Source organism: Photinus pyralis, unplaced genomic scaffold, assembly GCF_008802855.1.
Source record: "Photinus pyralis isolate 1611_PpyrPB1 unplaced genomic scaffold, Ppyr1.3 Ppyr1.4_unclustered_Scaffold3303, whole genome shotgun sequence".
Lineage (NCBI taxonomy): Eukaryota > Metazoa > Arthropoda > Insecta > Coleoptera > Lampyridae > Photinus > Photinus pyralis.
This window is the reverse complement of record NW_022171374.1, coordinates 241,889-260,004: the sequence shown is the minus strand read 5'-3', so window position 1 is coordinate 260,004 and position 18,116 is coordinate 241,889. Positions and strand designations below refer to the sequence as shown.

General features: G+C 37.8%; 3 protein-coding genes across 3 annotated transcripts; 2 read left to right on the top strand and 1 right to left on the bottom strand.

The window, feature by feature from the left end:
• The first annotated feature begins 1,930 nt into the window (after nt 1–1,930).
• Nucleotides 1,931–13,148, top strand: LOC116182025 (WNT1-inducible-signaling pathway protein 1-like). The gene is made up of 5 exons (XM_031502494.1): nt 1,931–2,153; nt 6,610–6,701; nt 8,649–8,778; nt 8,827–9,023; nt 9,954–13,148. The coding sequence occupies exons 1-5, from the start codon at nt 1,931–1,933 to the stop codon at nt 10,359–10,361; spliced, it is 1,050 nt and encodes a 349-aa protein (XP_031358354.1). The 3' UTR covers nt 10,362–13,148.
• On the top strand, nt 11,655–13,164 carry LOC116182020 (adenosine deaminase 2-like). The gene is made up of 2 exons (XM_031502486.1): nt 11,655–11,781; nt 11,949–13,164. The coding sequence occupies exons 1-2, from the start codon at nt 11,746–11,748 to the stop codon at nt 13,041–13,043; spliced, it is 1,131 nt and encodes a 376-aa protein (XP_031358346.1). The 5' UTR covers nt 11,655–11,745; the 3' UTR covers nt 13,044–13,164.
• A 1,256-nt stretch (nt 13,165–14,420) lies between these two features.
• Nucleotides 14,421–16,179, bottom strand: LOC116182019 (adenosine deaminase 2-like). The gene has a single exon (XM_031502485.1). The coding sequence runs from the start codon at nt 16,039–16,041 to the stop codon at nt 14,548–14,550; it is 1,494 nt and encodes a 497-aa protein (XP_031358345.1). The 5' UTR covers nt 16,042–16,179; the 3' UTR covers nt 14,421–14,547.
• Between the last annotated feature and the right edge of the window lie 1,937 nt (nt 16,180–18,116).

Genomic DNA, 18,116 nt, shown 5'->3' with positions numbered 1-18,116 from the left:
GTATAGTTACGTTGTTTTATTTTTTTTTTTTATTTTTTTTTAATGGTATCATCATTTAAACTTTCAATTTTGGGTTGAGTGGAAGAGCAGGGAGTAATAATTTTTATTACAATCTGAACTCCGCCCTTTGAGTAGTGAGTAGTTGGTAATAAAAACAAACTTTTTTTTTCGTGTAAGGTGTAGCTCAATAAAGGCATTATTATATTATTATTATTATATTTAAATATCACAAAAGGTGACCGAGGAAAATCTTAACTATACTACGTCCTACGTCCAGGAATAGTCTTCATTAGGCCGCGTGCGTAAACTATGAGCGGACACGGTTGGATTTTTTCCTTCGCTCACGAATTCCATATTAGAAAATAGGGGCAGTTTTGTAATTTAGGTATTACATTCCCATATTTGAAATGAACTGTTTTTCTTCGGCGTTGATTTTCCATTGAAACATCGCATATTTATCTAGCAAACCTGATTTATATATAGAATGGAAAGTAATCTTGAAACGTTGTTTTTGTGCGAAATTGAGTTTAACTAATCCGAAAGCAACTTATCTATTTGCCATACAATTTAATTTAACTCTTGAAACTTTGCAATTCCGAGCGTCGCCGTATCCGCGAATTTAATGAGGGAATTCGCCGGCTTCTCCTGTATGTCATAATCATCGACCGTTACAATAAATTTAGGTCGTAAAAAAGTTAATTAAAAAAGAATTAGTTTGAAACGTTATAAAATATTGAGGCTTAGAAAGTTTTAAAATTGTAATGGAGCCGCTTTGTCATTTATGAAGCTTTTCGTTGTATTAAGCTAAATCTGGACATAAGCTAGAAATGATTGCAATTTTATAAAAGTCCGAATCCGACCTCTATTACAGTTGTTATTTACTTTGATGCCAAATTTTAATCAGGACGATTGATCTCAGTCGCCGAGTGTACCTTCGATCCGTTTTGTTATATACAATCGACAGCTCTACCTTCACCTAAAATTCTATTTCCTATCAGCAATTAAAATTTATAACATAATCTAACCTTTGCGCCATTTATTTTACCGTTTTCAAATATTAAAGATTTAGGAAAGTCGTTTGTTTTCGTATTCGGGTTATCAAAACGGAATAAGCCGCCATCCCTTTATGGAACTGCAAGGATGTAATAAAGATCAAAGCTCGTGTATGTACCTTAGAAATTTCTTTTTTTCTGTTTAAGTCAAAGATACAAGCACCCGACGACGAAGACCTATTAAACGGCCGGTTCAAAGTGCCGTTGCAACTGGGTACAAAGGTAATGAGCGTACATTTGAAAGGCTTTTGACTATAAGAAAGTTTAGAATTTATAGAGACAAAGGCCTTTTAGATCCTTTATGGTGCAAGAGACGAGATGCAATGTTGCATGTTTGTATTTTAATCACAATCAGCATCGTGTATACTAACTAAACACACAACGAATGGGTAATTCGTTGATGATGATATTTTTGCTGTCGAAACGTTTCAATTTGTAGGCGTTTGATACAATGTGACTTACGGACCTTCTGTGTGAACAATTGAATCTGATCGCTGTTCAGATTGACTTTTAAACAATAAAGTTTAATGATGCGTGGAACACGTCAAAATGGTCAATATTTTATTTCATGAAGTCGAATGATCTCAATTTATTATTTTCAGGTAAAAACACCACGATTTGTTCCAATCTAAAGTGATTCCTAAAAGTATGAAATCAATAGGTAATTTTGTTTGTATATTACAAAGTTAAACTCAAATTATCTGGAAACATTTTCCGGTATTCGCATTGTGTACATTCCTTTGTCGTCCCGTCCTTTTGCAGTTCCCATTATCAGTATGCAAATATTTATAGTCGATTTGCATTTTGCGAGTGGCAATTACACAGTGGCTTTCGTTGAGAGTAAATTTTCGCAATATTAACCACGGAACGTAAGTGTGATGGCCGCCCCATTAAAAGTTTTCAAACTTTTGAACGAAAAACTTATCTTTCAGGAGAACTGCACCTACTCCTCTTGTACATGTCCAGAAAACCAACCGTGCGAGGAGTGCCTCGAGTGCCCAAGACAAGTTGGCGAGCCCTGCAGTCCACACAAGCTGTGCGACAGTAGAAGAGGCATATTTTGTCGATACCGTCACGGTGACATCGACGGTATTTGCCAAGGTGCGTATTTTGCACGTTTCATGAATATTTAAGTCTCTCGAAAAAGTTAATTTAAATAAATCTAAATGTAACCAGGTTTGTAATAATGGAAATGGAAAACTTACAGAGACTGGCATTAACTAAAAGCCGCCCCAAAAAGTTTCATTTAAAGTTAAATCGGTATAAAAGTTAGTAATCTTTGTTCACATCACGTTGTTAATATCAGAAAACGTCCCTGCACTCGCTCGTAAATTATAGATTGACTAAACTGTCAATAGTGCTAAACCCATTTCAGAGCACAATCGTTTTAAGGTAAAATATATCGATTCGCAAAACATCGCCGAAGTTTAGAGGACTCAACAGTCAGAGGGGAACAAGCTTTTCGTAGCGAACAGCAGGAACTACCTAACTATTTGATTGAACTATCCTGAAACGCATGAATGTTCATGAAACAATAAGACTCTGGAGATATATCTACCAAAATGAAAATGAGAGATACGGATTTTTATAATACATTTCAGTTTCAGCTGTTAGAATTCGTTTACTAACGGATTGATCAATTCATAATCGAACATCCTGTAACGTGATTTATTTGTATACAATTAATTGAATTTATAACAGCCCTCAAACACATAAATATATAACAGTTAATTATTAACGAGGTCCTAAAGCAAGTTCATGATTTGGACTTAAACGACAGTTGTTCTAGAACGATTCAAGATGTTCTACAAATAAAGACGTCATTTTTCCCGATGACTAATCTATCATGGCGCCTCGATGTCTTTCGGGATTTCTGGAACGTTCACTACAGTATGTACACAGAAAATTTGAAGTTTGGCACGCATGTTGTTTGCTCTAAAGGTGTTTTGTGGCTATCGCGTATGAGGTTGTGGTAATGTCATTCCATCTGCTATATTTTATACTGGCTGGTTGCTTTTAGGTAAGGTACGTTAATTCTTTAAAAACCCTTTAGAACTTATTCAATGTGTGGTTAAATAAGATTTTCGTGTAGTTTATTTTTGATCCTTAAAGTGAATTTTATCGCGGTTCTCACCGCCGCCGGCGGGAGCTTTCTAACAATGTTTCCGTGCGTGTTATTTTCAAACGATTTCTCGAAATCCGCACGCCTTTACGATGTAGAATAACTTTCTCGGCCTAAGTAAACGTCCAAAAATGTGAAACATCCATCATTTTCACGTATGTAAACGAAACTGCGTTCTTTGTTTATAAATCCCTTCCATTTGCGAGATTACAAAATTTTAGGACCGAAATTCATTAGGTACCTATCAAAATGGTGACAAAATCGAATGAGGTAACGTAATGAATTGTGCTCTGTCAATGTTATTAGGTATACATTTTAGATTATAGCGTATGACGATAAAAAAGAATCACTAAACGAGAGTTTACCATCGTTGGTATAAATGCTCCAACACTCCAAGGTAATTCCTACGGGATCTCAGCTTGAAGTTTCTCTGGTTACTTTGCATATACTAAATCTTTTTGATGCTAATGGAATTTAAAACTTTATTTCGACGTATTTTCGAGATTAACATTAGCGAACCGTTATGGAAAACTCTCCCTTTGTCTATTATTTTCTCTCAAAAGTGGGACTTTGAGAACTTGTATGCGTAGAACAATAATTTCTCTATTGACTTATTGTGTTAGTATAGCCAGTTGAAAACAAGGAAAAAATAGATACTTTCAGAAATAGTAGGTACATTGAAATATAAGTGCGGAAACGCTTTTATTGAAAATGATGGAGTATGAATGTATTATACGAGTTTTTCAATGATCGTTTCGGTATGCGAAATTCTAGAAATTAGAAATTTCAACTAGCCAAATAACGGCAGAAAATCATGTAGTCTGATTGTAGTTGGATGTTTCAATATTGTAAATGATCAAGTAAGCCGGTTGCCATGACAAAACAGGGTTGTTTGAAAATCGTCACTTGTTACAGACAATTTGTGGTGTACCTACTACTGTAGAAGTGTTAGGGTGGATTTTGACGACACTGAAGATGAAAAAGGTATATGTACCCCACCGGACGTTGCGGAATGGCGGTTTCGCACGAATTGATACCCCAAAATTCTAAGAAGCGAACTATTTTCTTGGCTTGGTGTAAGGACAAGAGACCGAAAATGGATTGCTGGCTTACTTTATGGAAACAACACTGTGCACTGAAAAAATGACTTCAGTTCGTCTTGTCAACTAAGGAGGGTGCAGACCATAACGACATGGCTTTAGCCCGATTTAAAAAGAATGATAGAATTCGTTTCTTTTTAAACAGATACCTACCAATGGTTACACCAATTAGAACTTCGTAGCAACCCAGCGATAAGATTATATTTTAAGTATTTCTTCAAGTGGCTTTATCGCGAGGACCGAGGATCGAGGAACGGTATAAATTTGAAACGGAGACGATTGAAATTCTTACTTTTAATTACGATGTTGCTAGTAAAGTGCTTATATTTTGCAACACTCGTGTGTTTATCATTGGCCGATTATTGGTTAGAACGAAAAACACTAATTGAGGATGAATCCTCGCAGATGCTTGGTAGCGATGTAGTGCTCAATGCAAGGGAACAGGTTGTTAATAACTATTTGATGGGAATCAAGTTGGCCGAATATGATGCTGGTATAAGTGAGCCTGCCAAGTTCTTACCGAGTCGTCTCTTTTTCGATGTGCGTGCGAGTGTGGAAAAATCGAAAGTGTTTGAGTTCATACGAGCGATACCAAAAGGTGGCTTGCTACATGGGCACGAGACTGCAATGCTGTCGTTCGAGAGGTTGTATAATATGACATACGAGAAGGGCTTGTACGCTTGCATTGTCGATGGCAGGCTAAAGTTAACGTTTTCGCACTCGCAGACTCGAAACCAATCGTGCGATTGGAAACTGCTCGAGGATTTGAGGAATTCCAATGATACCTACGACCAATTGTTACGGTCTCAGTTAACGCTACATCTTGCAGATGGAGGTTACAACGATATTAACGCGGTCTGGTCAGCTTTCCAAAATATTTTTGGAACAATTACCCCAATGATTATGTACCGACCTTTCTTGGTTAAGTACGTATATGAAGCGCTTAAGGAGCTCTACGAAGACAAAGTAAACTACGTTGAAATAAGAGGGGTCCTTTCGACAGTATACGAAATAAACGGCAAGGAATACTCTGAAATCGAAACTGCGGGCATTTACCGATTTGCTGTGGAAGAATTTAAACGAGATCATCCCGATTTTATTGGTGCAAAATTTATATATGCCCCGATGCGAATGGCCACAACTGAAGAAGTGAAAAAGTACGTGAACACGGTGAACGAACTTAAACGCACATATCCCGATTTTATCGTGGGTTTCGATCTAGTCGGGCAAGAAGATCTAGGACAACCTCTCTCAAACTTCGTAAATGAACTTGGAAATGTATCTAGTGGTATCGACTTGGTGTTTCACGCGGGCGAAACGAATTGGTACGGTGCCAGTAGCGATTTGAACCTGTTTGATGCCGTGCTACTCGGGACTAAGCGAATCGGACACGGTTTCGGCGCAATTAAGCATCCCTTGGTAACCAAATTGATTAAGGACCGCAATATTGCAGTTGAAATCTGTCCAATTTCAAATCAGGTGTTAATGTTGGTGGCAGATATGCGCAATCATCCAGCGGGTTCGCTCATGGCAAGAGGCGTTCCGGTTGTGGTCGGTAATGATGATCCCACATTTTGGGGAACTAAGGGTTTAAGTTACGATTTTTACATGATGTTTATGGGCATTGCAAGTAGGAATGCGGACCTTAGGTTGTTGAAGAAGTTGGCCGAAAATAGTTTGACCTACAGCCTTCTTCCGGAAGAAGAAAAGGCAATTGCTCTCGAAAAATGGAACGCCGCATGGAACCAGTTTATTGATTCAACTTATGCAAACGTTGTTCGGAATGTAATGTATTTCTAGTGACATTATACTTTTGTTTTTCCAACAAATCTTGTTATTTTCAACTTTACCTATCTCTATCCAAAACTCGAAAAAAATAAATCCAAATTTAGAGCTACCGTTACACGGCTTACTTTAAAATGGCCAAAAAATGAAAATTGCTGTACTTCAACGGTTTCACTACTACAATAAACAGGGCATACAGGATTAGCCATAGGATAAGAATATTGCTGTGGTCGCCATCAGGCCTTCGAGGTTAATTAAATTTAATTCAACAATTTAAGATGTCTTTTAATATTTTACTTTTCATTACTTAATTTAAAAATTGTTCCTGATGCTTTCTTTAATATTTGCTAACTTCGCCTTTGAAAGGTGTAAATCATTATCAATATCTAACCCAGAAGATGACATGACTTTCATTAGTCGCTTAAAAGTTACTAATAAAATAGCAAGTATGGGGACGGTTTGGTGAATTCTTCTACAAATACATTTACTAAAATTGTAATTATTAAAACAGAAATGTAAATTGTATCGCAATAAAATTTTACTGTTACAGAATCGGGAGGTCTCCCCTGTTTGGTGTATAATAAAACGTACGAGCATGGTGAAACATTCACGTTAGACTGTCGTACACAATGTACATGTCAGGTAAGCAATGCCAGAGAGATTTTCTTTTAAATGAATAGGTACATGAAAGTATTTAGGTAACGAAAATGGCTACAATCTATATTAACATTTAACACTTTATTTCGAGTATACTGTGACATTTTTTGTGACCAAATTTTCTGATAAACTGACAGCTAGGAGATGAAATCTAATATTTCGTTTTTTTGTGTGTGCGTGTTTAATTTAGAGATTACAATAAATTAAATATAAAATTCAAATTTTGACTAAATATTTTCATTAGGTCACCTAAAATATGCAACTGTTGTCAATTTTAAAAGTCACATCTTAGGGAAATTACGTAAATCTGTATATAGCCTATACGGTGTGATTGATTTTACGTGTCCGAGCGTATATTTTCTTTATTATTGGAGATAGGAAAAAAGTGTAAGAAGCAAAAAGACTCTACTTTCAATTTCTGATAAAGCTGCATATTCAAAAAAACAAGTGATATTAAAACAAAAGAGCATCAGAAAACAAATTAATTTTTTTAAATAGAACGATTACTTTTTTCTGTAATATTCTTAAAGAGCTTGAAATTCTTTTTAAATGTCAATATATCAATATCGAATTACCTTAGAAATTAAAGTTACAGTAATGTATCTAGAACCAATCGCAGTAGCTGTGGAAATTTAAACAAAAACATAAAATTTACAACAGGAAGGGAAGAAAACAAACGAAAAGCAGTGACAGAAATAATTATTAAAACTTAAGACATATGTATTATCCTTCTTCATTACACATTACATTACACCTCTTAACAATTATCATCATTTGTGTAATTATTATTTTGTTACATTGTGGTTCTTATAAATTATATTGTTCACTAAACTGATTTTGTGACAGAGATGACAAGTGAAAAACTCTTTTGTTCTTGTTTAAATTTCCACAGTTACTGCGATTGGTTTTAAAAACATTACTGCAGCTTTAATTTCTAAGGTAACTATAACCGTTGTTTAATATTTAAACAATGCACTACTTTCCTATATGGGATACGAAAAATTATTCACACTGTAAGTATATGTCTGAATATTTGACTAAAGTATCTGTGCTGGACAACATTTATTTCAGTTTGATTCACATTCGAGCACGTGGAGCCATTTAATCAAGGAAACGTATAATCTGTGTTCATCACAGACAATAATCCTTGACTGTTTTTTAAATTTACCGAACGCGGAAGCCTATCGAAAATTGTCAGCACGCTATTAGGATTGCTCTTAGAGGTTGCCGATAGCTTCGTCCAAAAATAATACCTTCGCATAAATCAATGACTATCTATGGAAAATTTGAGAAACGATTACCCTTAGCTCCCTAGCGATCAAAGTTTAAAATGAACACACTTTTTCCAAACGTTGGAAACAAACTAAAAACCACGTGAGCGAAAAATGAGTAGGTATAGGTAACGATTTTTCTGGGAACATGAAGAAAATGCGCAATGAACGATTTACCGATAAAAATTTCTGTTCCTAGATGCTAAAGTATGGTTAAAATAAATCACATCAGCATCCAGAATGAAGTCGGGAATTTACGGGATAAATAACAAGGGACCGATGCGATATATCAAGCGCCTTTCTGATACTGTAACAAGTAAGATGTTTGCCCTTCAGTATATCGATTTCGGCACGGGCACCAGCAGTAGACCAAATTAGCGTGAATTTATAAAGTCAATTCTTGATTAAGGTTAAACGACAACTACTGGAAGAATCTCGCCCTTTAAAAAAGCAATGGGGTGCTGTTCTTCTGATTAAATTTTAATTAAATTTAGAATATCGTCGCTTGCAACAGGTGGCAAGTAGGGTCGGCGTTATTTGTAAGGGATCGATGCATTAGCCTTTTGACTAAATCAACATTTGCAGGCACGAAGTGCTGGAATAATGTTAGTTCAGGGATGCTGGATGTCATCATGTTAAAGGGACGATTTTCTTTTTTTAGAACGGCACTTATGGTTGCTCCTCCTTGTGCCCTCAAGAGCGCATATCTCCAAAAGGAACATGTAAGCACCCACGACTGGTGGACGTCCCCGGACAGTGCTGTCGTGAGTGGATGTGCGACAGCCAAACAGGTAACATACACACTTTGTCAATGTTATAAAATAGGCCTGTGTGTTTAGTAGAAGAACCACCATCTTGCCAGCCAATCTTTTCGAAATGGTCAACGTGCAGCAGCGATTGCGGCGCCGGATTGTCGAGCAGAAGATCGAACCTGAACGCGAAATGTGAGCCGTCTACGGAAACGAGAATATGTCAGACGAGACGTTGTGACGATTTCACGCCCGATGTCGTCCACAGAAATGAACACCACGTTAGGGTAATTAGAGCACCAATTTTCTTAAAAAATACGAGATCAGGTTGTCAAAGTCATCATCACGTGGTATCAGTAAAATTTCACGTCCCAAATGAGATGAGAAGCTGTTACGATCTGGGGTAGTGTTCTAAGGGTTTAAAAATGTCGTAACTCGGGCTCCTGTGAGCACTTACATACCTTTAAGTAAGTTTTACGACTACTCCGACTGATTTATGGCTTAATTATTTATGGCGTTGCGGTTTTTTACTTTCAAATACGAATGTAATTAAGTGCCCCATTCATATTAATTAAAATAAATTTAAAAAGAATCAACTTACACCTTCTATTCGGATCATAAGAACCTTCTCTAGATTTCTAATATTCCTAATCTTAATTTGACCTCTATTATGTAAATGTAGGCTTAGTGGTAATGTACGGTTCCAACATTAATTTCTGGAAAATCGGACTCGCATCCATCCTGAATAGGCAATCCAGCTCCGTACAAATAAAAAGCTCTTCAAATTCACAGTAAGTAGTCAATTATTGACTGCCTTTGAATTCGACATACTAAAACCAAGTTAGTAGAAATTGAAAACTACTACCAGTTGAAATATTTAGACGTAACTAAACTCTACGGAAGCCAAATGACTCATCTTAAAAGTTAATTTATTTTGAGCAGTGCTGCCGTATTTGACATTGTCATGAAAGTTATTTGGGAACTTATTTGCTATTCAACCGTAATCCGTAAATTTCGAATTTCAGTTATAAGTTTGCGCTCCAAATGTATTCCATTAGGAACAAAATAGTCGGAAATGGGGTTTCAGTCCCGAGGACACTAACAGATTTTGTATAAGAATTGAATTTTCAATTTAAAGTTCAATTTACCGATAGCAGCCCCAGGGCTGGGATTATCGATTTGTCTTAATTTGTGTCTAAGATGTTTCATTTTTCCAGAGGGGACACGAGTGTAAAGCGACGCATCGCATTGGCACACCAGTAACGCTTCGATTTGGTCCGTGTAGAAGCCGGAAGCGTTACAAACCCAAATATTGCGGGTTTTGCTCAATTCCAGGGGTGTCGTGCGAGTCGCTGCTGAGTACGACGGTTCGAATAGAATTCTTCTGTCGAGGTTCGCCATCACTGTCGACGGAGAACCTTCCGGAACTGCTTCCCGAGTTCTTAGAGCCCGGTGAGGATATGTGGACGGATGAGTCGTCGTCGAGGAAAGATCCTCATATGAAAATTTTAACAGTGTCAGTGCAGTGGATACTCAAGTGTAGATGTCAGAGAATTCCGATGACTCCCACTTTAAGCACTGGTGAAATAATATTACATCGCGTACATCGAACAGCGGCGCCTTAAAGGTTCTTTGCGTAATCAAGGCACGGCATATCAATACTTCCGTAGAACGAAGAGAAGTGGTGTTTGATAGACGGTGACAGTTTTCGTGGCACTTAACTTACAGAAGCAGGTGCGGTTATCTGTGCCTTTTGTGTAATGCGATTCGAGAGTAACTGATAAGACGAGAAATATGTAGACTTTAGTATTATTGCTTTTAGGCTTTAGAACGCAATGTTGATGGCCGAGGGCTCAGTGGTGTGAGTTGGAGGAATATTTCTTTTCTTGTGTGCCTCCAGTAGAGGGAGCGAGCATGCTTTAAATTTTACACACCCTAAGTGCACCTTCCAACAAGAGTAATCGCATTAAGATGAATGCTAGAAGAAAAGCACCATCCGGCTGTGAGGCCGAGATAATAAAAATGTATTTTAGATGTGTAGGTACATACATTGCTTATTTTATTAACTCGAATGGGACGTTCAAGTTACACTAGGTATACATAATGTTACTTATGAATTATTCGCGGTTGATATAGTAATCGATTGTACATATTAATATACTTAATAGAGCCGACAAATGATTCGTGTTTTAGTAAACAGTTTGAATGAAATTGTTGCAAATAAACAAATACCTATCGTAACCAGTAACAATAGAGGATGAATTAAAATTACTTGAAATTGTTGTCCCAAAGAGGTGGTTGATGAGGGTATGTACTGAATACAGTATGTGGGTACCTACTCTCGTGTAGAAACAAATTCGAGGAACCGATAAATTGTCTCAATAGCATACTAATAATTAGTGTTGTAGTATGCTATTCCTATTTGTTGATTGTGCCAAAGATGTATAAAAGATTCAACGTCTATAATTTGCTCGATATTGTTCCCTATTGGTTGATTGCGTAATTTCAAAAAAAGGAACAGACGTAAAACTTGCTGATTATTTCAATTTTACATCGAAAACACATGTTTGCTATGGTTCAGAGACTTGGAGAGAAAAAAATGTGATAATTCTGTATCAAAGATCAGCATCCATTCATTTCATAATGCTTATTTGCGCTTCGTAAAAGTTTAGAAAATGAAGCACAAACTCTTTCGACCACGTCAGTGGCCAGTTGCTCCCAAACTGAACTCTAAAATATTGAAATCGCGGAATCGTTTACAAATGGGGATAACTCGACCTGTTCGGTTAAATTGACAGAAGTAACGTATTACATCATTACAGTCCCAAATGCTGTTCGCTGTTGTTATTGTTATTTTAATTCCAAGTGTTACCAATGGCAATTTTTGGAAAATTCGCGAATCGCTTATAGCGCAAGAGCGAAACCGTATGCTAGGTGCATCAATTGTATTAAATGGGAAAGAAGAAAAGGCCAACAACCTGTTAATGTCCTACAAACTGCAGGAGCTCGATGTGGCTTACCATAATCCGGAAAATTTCGCACCGAGTAAGTATTTCGTGAGAGCTCGTGCTCAGATTGAAAGCTCGCCAGTGTTCAAGCTAATTAAAACAATGCCAAAAGGTGGTGCGCTACATGGGCACAGTACGGCACTAGCCACTCCCGATTTTCTGTACTCCCTCACTTACAGAGATAACCTGTTTGTTTGTATGCAGGGTGGCACATTCCAGTTACGATTTATGCAGTACCCAGACGCGAAGTGCAAATGGACACTCATCAGCACTTTAAGGGGAATAGATGCGAATTTTGATGAGTGGTTGCGTTCACAATTTACAATGTACCACGAGAATGATATCGACATATACAAAAACAAGACCCAAATTTGGTTGGTGTTTGAGAAAACTTTTTCGGCTATTAAGGGGTTGGTAACTTACAGACCCATTTTTGAAGAATATTTTTACGAAGTCCTCAGGCTACTTTTTGAGGATAACGTAATGTATTTAGAATTTCGAAGTACACTACCTGAAATGTACGAGCTTAACGGATCTACGTACAAATCGGAGGATACGGTGCGATTTTACGATGATGTCATTGAAAAATTCAAGCGTACGCATCCAAAATTTGTGGGCGCACGCCTTATTTACGCCCCTGATCGAGACAACAATAATCAAACATTTAACAATATCGCCTCTATCCTCCTCAATGTGAAGGTCGGCCACCCAAAGATTTTGGCGGGCTTTGATTTGGTCGGCCAGGAAGATCTTGGAGCGCCTCTACTGTCATACTTGTGGGAGGTGAAGAGGATTGCAAAGTTAGGTATCGACGTCTATTTTCACGCCGGTGAGACAAACTGGTATCAAAGTAACAGCGATTATAATGTAATTGACGCCATTCTGTTGGGCTCGAAGCGTATCGGTCACGCGTTGGGCTTAATCAAGCATCCGGTTGCATTGGAAATGATCAAGGAAAGAAATATCGCCATTGAAGTATGCCCAATCTCGAACCAAATGCTTTTGTACGTCGACGATCTGCGGAATCATCCGGCGTCATTTCTAATTGCGAATGGATTTCCAATTGTAATAAGCTACGATGATCCCAGCCTTTGGAACGTTACGGGATTAAGTTATGATTTCTACATTACATTTATGGCAATAGCCGGAAGAACGGCCGATTTGAGATTATTAAAGCAGTTGTCGATTAACTCGATACTGTACAGTTCATTAACGGGTGACGAGAAGAAGTTGGCATTACAGTCGTGGGAGACAGACTGGGGCATTTTTATTGAAAACATCCACTCAGTGATAGTGTAGAGATGACATTGGATGAATACCTTTGTTCCTATTGTGGCTGTGAAATTCGTGTGTCATCCATTTATGTAATAAAATGGCAATGTGTGAATAAATGAAAGGCCTGTACTTTGTTAGTAACGCACATACCTACTGTAATTATTTCATATCTCTCCCTAACTCACTTTCTCATTTGTAACATTGTCACAAACCGCTTGTTGCAGGTTCAATATTATTAGAATCTTCTGGGAGTATTGTCTTTGCTTTTGGAGATTTGGTAAACAGATCAAGAGCTGTGGAGGATGCGATTACGACCAACACAATGGAATAAATATGGCTTACTCCAGTAAAAGCAAAAAGACTAAGTAGGTACAAGAGAGCGGGCTATGTCAATTATTTATTATTATATTAATAACGCCCTCCATAATTCCCCTTTAGATTGTGGAGTTCGTGTGTTACAATTACAAAATAACTTTCATCTGGTTTTCATATTAATTAATTGGAATATTATTGCTTTGGCTACCGTAATTATTTGTATTTTCGTTCGTATGCGATGTATTCAACTGATGAAAAAGTTGATATTGTTAATTGGTATAGTGCCGGTAACAGTTTAAAGAGCATAAGAGACTTATTTTCTGTGTTGATTACTTTAAAATTAGTGGTTGTTTACATCCGAAGCACATAAGACATCGTAAACCACTCTCAGTTTTAACGGAGGATATGAAACTGAACATTTTAATTTTTGTGGAAGAGAATTCCATAATAAGGGCAATAGCGGCCTCTTCATCATAACTTAAAAGCATGCTTTACTATCGCTTTTACTAAAATTCAGAATGAGAGTGCAGGATACGTGCGCATGTTATTTTGGTTGCATAAAATTAGGCGTCTTTCAGAAGGTTTTTATCATTTAAAAGTACCTATAAATAGGAAATCAACGAAAATTGGGTGGTAGAGGAAAGTAAAGTATTATTTTTTTGCAAAATGAACAGAAAGAAAATATGCCCAGAAACCCTCACACTCAGTTTCTTCTTTAGTTTTTCTCAGCAATCTTAATACATAAAAAATAGTTTATAAACCTCTCGCCAGGAAAGATTGCCGGTCACAGAACACTTGATCCCGATCTACGATCTATCTTTTTCTAAAGATGTAAGCGACTTCCGGGATAGTATCGTGTCAATGTTGAACAAAAAGACTTTTCGTTCAACATTAGCACGATCCTATTCTGGAAGTCGCTCGCATCTTAAGAAAAACATAGATTGTAGATCGACACAAGGTGTGCTGTGACCGGTAATCTTTCCTGGCGAGAGTTATATCTAGGTTTTCTGGTATTTCCCGTAATCCTGCGCATGCAGATTAAGTTGCCTATCCACCGGGGTTGATAAGAGTACATTGCTACAACAGTTACAAAGTTCTCGATAGTATATTAAACATTGTTATTTGTTTAAAGCTTAAAAGATAATAAATAAATTAAATACTCTTTTATCACGTCATCTTAGTCAAAAATAGAATACAGTAGCGTTTATTCCGATTAATGCGGTATTTCATTTCCGTGTCTACTAATTGTCGCATCAATAAAACTTTCCCATTCCTTTTCCCAGACGGCTATAGCTGCATCCTTTTCGTCTTTTGATAAGGCGCTGTAGGTTAACGAATTGAGTGCTAACTGCTTCAGCAACCTTAAATCGTCGGTCCTTCCAGCAATACCCATAAAAGCCATATAGAAATCGTGACTTAATCCTTTCGCGCCCCAGAAGGTGGGGTCGTCGTTACTAATTACAATCGGAAATCCGTGGGCCATTAACGTCGCGGCAGGATGGTTACGCATGTCATCAACTAACATAAGCACCTGGTTGGAAATTGGGCAAACCTCAATAGCAATTTGTCGCTCCTTGACAATTTTCATCACTTTGGGATGCTTGGTGATGGCGTATCCGTGTCCGATACGCCTGGTTCCTAATAAAATCGCGTCAATTAAATTAAAATCGGTCTTGGTCTCGAACCAATTGGTCTCGCCGGCATGGAAGAAGAAATCCATTCCCATGGCTTGAAGCTCCTTCAACTCATTTAGGTAGGCGATAATTGGAAAACGCGTATCTTCCTGACCGACCAGATCAAACCCAATCACAAAATCTGGATGATTTTTCCTTGCTGCCTTGGCAACTGCAATCGAACTTTGAATGGTGGCATTATCGTCCTTATGGGGAGCGTATATGAGACGGGCGCCTAGAAATCTTGGGTGATCGCGCTTAAATTTTGCAATCGTATCTTCATAAAAGCGAATTGTTTCAAGAGGTTGGTAGATTGTACCGTTGAGTTCGTATAAACGTGGTAAAAATCCGCGAAATTCCATATACATCACGTTATCATCGTAAAGATCTTTCAGCACTTGGTAAAAGTAGTCCTCGAATACTGGTCTGTAAGTGAGTAAGTCGACCACGGCGAAAATCATATTTTGAAAAGTACCCCAAACATCGTTAATGTTTGGATATCTCTGCTTCGGATGGGCGGTGTAGAGATTAATTTGTGATCTCAACCAACGGTCGTATGAAGGGTCGATGATCCTCAACACGTTCAACAGATTCCAATTGCACGTATCATCCTGACGGCCATTTTCAAAAAACTTTAATCTTAAATTTCCATTCGAGCTGCACGCGTATAAATTTTCTTTGTATGTCAAAGCGTAGAAATAATCGCTAGATACCAGGCAAAGGTCGTGACCGTGCAAAAGTGCACCCTTCGGCATCGTTTGGATTAGCCTAAACACTTCCGACTTTTCAATTAGTCGACGCGCTTGGAAAAAATGTTGACCGGGCGCGAAATTGCGAGAGTTTTGGAAAGCGGCGTCCATTTCCCGAAATTTATACTGCATTAAAATCCGATTTACCTTTTCTTCCTTTTCGCTCAGTTTGATCGACCCGCCTACGGTTTCACTCGCCTCTTCCTTAATGAAAGCATCTCGATCAGCCCAATAATCACCTCGTACACTAAGAACCAGAAGCACAAATACCACCCCGTAACGCATGTTTTAAGCACTCTCGTGGCAACTCGAATTGTAATGATGCTGTCTGCTGTCTTTGTCTGCCGTTTTATAGAGAGATTACGATGAATAATTTAATGGGGATACTTCTAGTTGCACGAAATTAGATAATCGCAGCTTTCGGATGTGGTAAACTTGGTTCACTCAATCCTCTTTGATAACCTATCAGATAGCGTCATCGTTTTTCCCATGCTGAAGTATATCTAATAAATTTCTGGAGACCCATTTTATCAATGAAAAACATTTATAGCAATTATACGCACGAGGTCACGTTTGACCCCAAAAGGATTCGATAAAAATGAAGGCGGAATAATATCTTGGGTCATTCCCCAAGAACGTAGGTACTTACCCGAGGCTAATGTGATTCTCCATCTGGGCATAAAAAGATTCAATAACAACTGGCGGTATCGAGAAATCAATGACGAATTGAAGAATGAGTAAAACCCAGATTGTGATTCGCTAAACTTATTAGTAACAATTACGAACTTTAGGAGTAGGTAGGTAGGTACTGTGTACTGTTTACTGATTCATTGATCTAACGCTAATCACCGACAGTATTATTTTACAGAGTACCCAAAGATAGTGTTATTGCAAGAACATTGACGCTTCTGTTTTTTAATGTTATGCTCATGAAATGAGTACGAAGTCATCTTCTTTGTAAACGACAAGTTTTGACAATCATTAAACCATCTGGTTCCCGAAAGGTGAGAGATCTTCGTCTTGACATCCTTGACTTGCGTTTGCCTTGAAGAGGAATCTACCGAAGCCGACCTCTTTTTCACGGGCAATTTGCTCCTTCTTGATACTTTGGGCGAATGGGGTCTGCTGCAAGTGAGGCAGTTATCGATCGAATTGTTCCGCGAGTGCATCGTGGATGGTTTCAGCTCACTCACACCATCGATCGTTGAAATTTCAGGAGACTTTGCCTTACTACAATCAGTACCTTGTGGTTCTTCCAAGTCTCTCATAACAGTCTGATGCGAATTAATTCCGGATGACGTCGCATCTGTACATCGATTGTGAGACACCAAGCACGAGATTTTTGCAGGAGGTGTCTCCAGACGAGAAATAATAAAATCTCTAGTCTCTGCACCGTAATCTTCCACCTCATTTAAATCGTGAAAAAATAAATCACTTTCGTACCTGGCATTCCACGTTTGAACACTTTCATTTTTACGCTCTAAGACTGCGCTTAACGGCCAAATGTCGCAGGCGGAAGTACCCTTCGTAGTGCCATCAGTTTTGTCTCGCCGAATTTCAAAATCGCACTTGTCTTCAAAATAAGGACAAACATTTCGTAGCACCTCCAAGCTGTGTAATTGGGTGGGCTTTTGATATACCAAACTGGAATGGAACCTCGGTAAGTGCGGCGACTTTTGCATATTATTAGACATGAATAACTAAAAATTTTGTTGTCAAACGAAATTTCAGAAACGTGCCAACTGTCATGAAAAAAACTGTGTCCCAAATCCAGTCAGTTCATTCATGATTGCAAAATGAATTCCCAAACTTACGATAAAAAAAAAAGCAAAAGTCTTGCCTCTAAAATTCATAGGAAATCAACATTGATCACAGAAAATTGAATATTTATGTAGGATTATTATAGCGTGGAGAACTGGTCGAAGTGAGAAAAAATATTATGTTATTACGATTATATTAAGAATTAATATCCACTCAAACCGACGCGGGAATACAGACACGGGAGCGGTTCGCAGGCGGGATTATATACAGTGGTATATGCGTGCGAACCGCCGCATACATTTATGCATACTTTTGCATATGTCGCTGTACAAATACAGGGTGCCCATTATGTATGAAATATAGCATATATCTCGGTAAATATCTAATGTATACAAAATTTTTCTATATAAAAGTTGTTTAACATTGTATTTCCCATAATAAGGCGGCACTCAGTTGTTTTTATTTCAGAAAACAAATGAGTAACGAAAAACAATTGAATTTTTTGCACCTTTTCATTAGGCTCATTTGATAGAGATGTTTGTTTTCTTTCGCAAACTTCCCATTTCGTTTCGATATTTTGGGGAGTAAACGTGCGAGTT